We start from the raw sequence: 5,607 nt of genomic DNA on the forward strand, positions 1-5,607 counted from the left end.
CCGCCTGTATCTACGTAGGGAGCGGGTTTTCTTCACGGAGTCGCCATGTTTTTACAGTCTAGAAAGCGTCTTTTAATGTTATTACGTTCCCTGAAAGCCACCGTAGTTCTGTGTAGTAGACCGTGGTACTGTTTGACCTAAAGAAGTGTTCTCATGGTGAGGATGTTACTCTGCTGTTACACAGTCATCAGAAAGGGAGGAGTGAGAGAAGGGGCATTCAGTTGGTTGCAATCTGCAACCTCACCACTAGATGTCACTAAATCCTACATACTGTCCCTTTAATGAAGTTAAAGAGACAATTCTTCTTCTTGTTTCAGGGCGACCATCATGTCTCTGGAGGACTTTGAGCAGAAGATGAACCAGGTCATAGAGAGGAACGCCTTCCTGGAGAACGAGCTGGACGAGAAGGAGAACCTGTTGGAGTCCGTCCAGAGGCTGAAGGACGAGGCCAGAGGTGCAGAGCCCTCCTGTTGGATAAAAGTAGTTTTTAAAAAAAACGTCAGGTTTGAACTGGCTGTGTGTGTGTGTGTGTGTGTGTGTGTGTGTGTGTGTGTGTGTGTGTGTGTGTGTGTGTCAGACCTGAGACAGGAGCTTGCGGTGCAGCAGAAGCAGCAGGTTCAGGACAGGAAGCCGTCCCTCAGCAGTGCCATCAAAGACCCTTCCTCCTCCTCCTCCTCCTCAGCCGGTTTGCCCACCCCCCCCCTCACGCCGCCAGACAAACAGACGGAGGACAAAACCACGTCTCCGTCCTCTCACCCGCCCGTCGTCCCCTCCTCTGCTGCCACGCCGCCGTCCAGACCTCCAGCCTCAGCAGAGTCCCTCAACTCCGTCAGCAGAGGTTCTACATGTTATGTTATTATTTACATGAATGTTTACACCACTGGAAGCTTCTCTGCATTCATTCGGGGTGCGTTTGTTTCGTCAGCAGGTGAAAGCCTCTCGGGGAATCCTCTCACCATGTCGGCGAGACTCTCGGCTCTGAACATCGTGGGAGAGCTGCTGAGAAAAGTCGGGGTGAGAAGAAGAAGAACAACGCTTGTGACTCTTGACCCAGTCCTTATAATCAGCTGCTGACTCTCACCATGTGACGCTGCAGGGAGCTTCTGGTTCTACTCTCAAATGCACACAAACTACTTCTTTTCTCTGGAGACTTAATGGATTATGTTGAACCTACATAACATACAAACCAGCATAAATTACAAGAATAAATTCATAAATAACATTTCCTAAAGGTTGTTTTAGGAATGAGACGATAAAAAAACACTCACAATGAGTTGATTGTGATTTTACATTATCGGGATAATCGTGAAACGAAGTGATTTGAAAAAGCCGTCTAGGTTGCGATGACGGTAGAGAAGTAAACAACAAGAAGTTATCATTAAAAATACAGTCTGGAGCTTTATAAACCAGCTGATATAACTAAACAACCTTATCCTTATCGGCAGATGTGGCTCATCGGTGGCAAAAGAAAACATGACAAAACATACCATAACCCATCGACCCTAAACATCTGGATCACAGAGTTTTATGAGGCTGAACATTCACGTTGTCTCCTGTACTGTTTGTAGAACCTGGAGTCCAAGCTGGCGTCGTGTCGCGAGTACGTCCACGAGCAGACGGCGAGCTGCAGAGGCCCCGCTGGAGGACAGGGGGCGCCGTCGGGCCAGAACAACCACACGGAGACTCACCCCACCAACGGGCTCTACAACAAAGGGTGAGAGGAAGGAGGCCGACAGCTGCAGAGCTCGTTACATCCAATCAAATCAGGTTGAGTGATCTGTTGGTTCGTTAACCCTCTAAACCCCAAACCCACCGGCGGGATAGAAAAGCATGTTAAACCCAAAACTGCACCGTTTATCAGCCAGAAGCCGGAAAAAACCATCATTAGTGTCAGATTTGCATCTTTCCGACGGTCCTTGAACACATCATGTTTGTTGAATGCTTACGGCAGAAAAAACATCCGAATCTAAGTTTAAAATATTTCATAAAAAACATTTTATTCTTCATGTTCTCATTATAAATGTCTCCACAAATAAAGCGTTCACTTTAACCAGATTGTGTAAAAACATTAAATTGTAAAACTATGAAGTCATGATTGATTCATCTGAGACCAACAGTCATGTGACAACAAACCAGAGAAACTTTGACTGAACTTCAGGAAGTGAACACAGAGGAGAGAGGAGAGGAGAGGCTGGAAATATACATTACATTACATTACAGTCATTTAGCAGACGCTTTTATCCAAAGCGACTTACAATTCAGAGTCTATCACATTTCTACACCGTAGGCACAACTACGGGAGCAATTTTGGGGTTAAGTGTCTTGCTCAAGGACACATCGACACGCAACTAGCAGAGCCGGAGCCGGGGATTGAACCGCCGACCCTCTGATTGAAAGACGGCCCTGCCCACTTAGCCACAGTCGCCCCCCATAAAATGTTATATCGCTCAATATATAAAACACGTGGAGCCTCCATTTTCTTTTTCCAACATTGGTAACACTTGTAGACACTTATTCAAATGTTGGATATATAGATTATATTGTTTACCAACTTTTGTAAAATACATTATCAAAGAAAATCAACTGATTGATGTCACAACACAGTTATGTCATCATAACTGTTCTGCACTAAAGACGTGTTCTAGTTCTCTGTACTTCTAGTCATCATGGTTCTGGTTCATAGAGGAGCAGAACTTTATATTACAGAGAAAAACAAAACCACACAGATGAAAATGTGAAAGGAGCCAAAAAACGCTCTCAAAACTGCTTTGAGGTTCAAAAGGTTAAAGGGTGAAATCGTCCACTTTTCTCCCGTACGTAGATGTACGTAGTTTACTCTCCACCACTAGAATGCACCATCCAGATATCATCTAATCAATATGGAGTCAATGGTTTGAAGGTTAAATACTGTGTGACGTGTAAAGTTGCCTGGTTGTCTGTTGAAGGCTGGTGAAGAGGTTGGACTTCGGAGCTGGACCCAAGCTGCTGCTGTGAAAGTAAAGGATCCTTAATCCTGCTCCGGGCTGCTCCCCCCCCCCCCCCTCCCCTCCGGCCCGGACTCAACGGTCCTGTGCTGTTGCTCGTCGTACGGGTTGATCGGCAGCACGCGGACCGCTGGATGGGACACGGGTGCTATGGATATTTTGGGATGTCTGTTAAGCAGCTCACGTCTGCACAGGAAGACATCTTGTTTATTTGTCAGCAGGACTTCTTTTCGGCACTTAGTCCTGGACTAACTTACTGGACTTCTTTGTTTTGCTTTTTCTTTGTGTGTGACTGAACACAGAGTGAGTTTTAGAGACAGCGAGATGACGGTTTGTTATGAACGATAGTTAACAGGAAGCTGTTTTACTGCATGAAGGCGTTTCCTTCCCTGTACTTTGCCACATCAATGCACATTTTGTGACTCGATTCGTCTTGGTTTTACCGGACTTCATGCAAAACCGGATCGTTTCTACTCCAGTCCACATGGTGGTGATGTAATCCACCTAATAACTGCCCAAAAACCCAGAATAATAACTTGTGAATTTAAGCAGTTTAGTTCAGGTGGTAACCTCCAGTTCTGTAGAGTAAAGCCAAAGCCTCAAGTGTTAAAGCTGCATTCTCTCTAGTGCCCACCAGGGGGCGACTCCTCTGGTTGTATAGAAGTCTATGAGAAAATGACTCTTCTTCTCTCTTGATTTATTACCTCAGTAAACATTGTAAACATGAGTTTATGGTCTCAATCTCTAGTTTCAAGTCTTCTTCAATACAGCATGATGTTCATTTAGTACATTATGGTCCATTTAGAGTCAAACAGACCTCTTAATAAGAATAGAAAACCATTCTGTCCGATATACTTTGACTCTACTTCTGTCTCTCCAGGAGTGAAAACGTGAGATATGAATACTTCAGTGAAGGCTACGTGTGTTTTATGTTAAAAAGGATGCGATAGGTTTGACTTGTAGTGTTTGCTGTTCCTCTTCTGTAGGTTGTGGTTCCGTGTCTCCGGTCTGTAGGACGGAGACGGAGTGACCGGACTTTTAAAAAGTCAAAGACGTGGAAAACTATTTGAGGATTTGTGTGTTTTTGTTTCTGCCTTCAGAGTACTGACACTTTGTTCACCTTCAGTGCTGCTTATGTTTCTGAAAAAGCAATAAAACTTGAAATGTTGAAAAGAAAAGTCTTGATTTTATTTCTTTAGAAGGCAGAAGAAGCAAGACGACACAGACGACACACACACACACACACACACACGAGGGTTTAGTAGCAGTTTAATAGCAGAGAGTCACAGCAGCCATCGTACAACTCACTTCACTTATAGTTAAATATGATGTGTGTCTGTGAGGTTTAAATCACACGGAATGAAATACAACAGTTTCTTGTTTTACATTCAGTTTCAGAGGAAAATAAAAGAACGAGTCTCATCGAGCGAAGCATCTCAAAGATATGATTTATGTTTTGAGAAAGTCAGAAAGTCGTTTAACAAAACTTGTTTCTGTTCTGAAGGTTTTTATTTGGTTGAGAAAATATAGAATTTTCTGCATGTTTTAAATGATTTTTGCTCAATTTTTACAACCTAAATTAAAATTAAATATATTTTTTATATATTTATATTTCTTTTCCGACATTTAAAATTTTCAGGACCGACGATACGAATAATTTTTTTACTGCACAACAGATGGAATCATTTTTTAATCTTAATATTTAGTCTTTAAGCTGCAAACTAAGTTTTGTTAAACGAGCGGTTCACTCGACTCGAACACAACCGCAGAAACTAAGAAAACTTTATAATATATATAATAATGTAATTTAAATAAAACTAAATATATTAGATTTGCATAAATAAAATGTCTTAATCATTTAAAATAATGGTAACTTCTCAAAACCTATTTTGATTATTTTGTATGTTTCATCGTAAACTAAGAAGATAAAATCTATTTTCCTAAATGTCTCCGAACAATAAATAATGAGATTTATTTCCCATAAATAAAGTTGAACAGTTTGGAATCAGTGAGTGTAGAACTGTTGTTTATACCTGTTATACAGTATATGTGGAAGTCACATGATGTAATAAAGCTCTCTGATTGAGTCATAATTAATGGACAGACCTGCTTGTTTCCTGTTCATTTAATTTTAGGTTCACTTCTACTAAAGTTCACTTTTTTTAACTCGCTCGTATTTGAACTCGACAAACAACAAGTTGACTTCCTGAGCGGTGTTTTGTGTTTTAAATTAATGTTTGAAAAGGAAAGAATAAAAACAAAAAGACGAGGAATTCATTACTGAATGAAGAAAGACGAGGGAGGAAGTTATGGATCAGAGGAAAGTTTGGTTTGTTAGCGACGAGTTTGACTTTTAGGAAATCTGGATTTTTTACAGAGTTCATGCTTCTAAAATAATGTTTTAAAATAATGTTTAATCAGAATGACATGTTGGCGTTAGTGTTAGTTTTAATGTAAAATATTATTTATGGGACTTGTTTAGTTAATTACTTTGATAATTTGAACATAAATCAGTTGTTTTGTTAAAACGTCTTCACCTTACTGTTAAATAATTTAAATTAAAAGTGTGACAACATCTCTGGGCTCTGGTTCAGCCCACTCGACGTGGGGGGGGGGTCCCCGT

General features: G+C 41.2%; 1 protein-coding gene across 2 annotated transcripts in view; it reads left to right on the plus strand.

The window, feature by feature from the left end:
* The window catches only part of nde1 (nudE neurodevelopment protein 1), an 8,889-nt gene extending 4,727 nt beyond the window's left edge, over positions 1–4,162 (plus strand). The window contains exons 5-9 of one of the 2 annotated variants that reach the window (XM_076085193.1): positions 318–454; positions 578–838; positions 929–1,014; positions 1,569–1,714; positions 2,946–4,162. In XM_076085193.1, the coding sequence (XP_075941308.1) occupies positions 318–454; positions 578–838; positions 929–1,014; positions 1,569–1,714; positions 2,946–2,994 (679 nt within the window). In that variant the 3' untranslated portion in view covers positions 2,995–4,162. Of the gene's footprint in view, positions 1–317; positions 455–577; positions 839–925; positions 1,015–1,568; positions 1,715–2,945 lie in introns of both variants that reach the window. The other variant, XM_076085192.1, reaches the window with a different exon arrangement.
* The last annotated feature ends 1,445 nt before the right edge of the window (positions 4,163–5,607 follow it).

This window comes from Anarhichas minor, unplaced genomic scaffold, assembly GCF_050575085.1.
Source record: "Anarhichas minor isolate MPS153535 unplaced genomic scaffold, ASM5057508v1 ptg000140l, whole genome shotgun sequence".
NCBI lineage: Eukaryota > Metazoa > Chordata > Actinopteri > Perciformes > Anarhichadidae > Anarhichas > Anarhichas minor.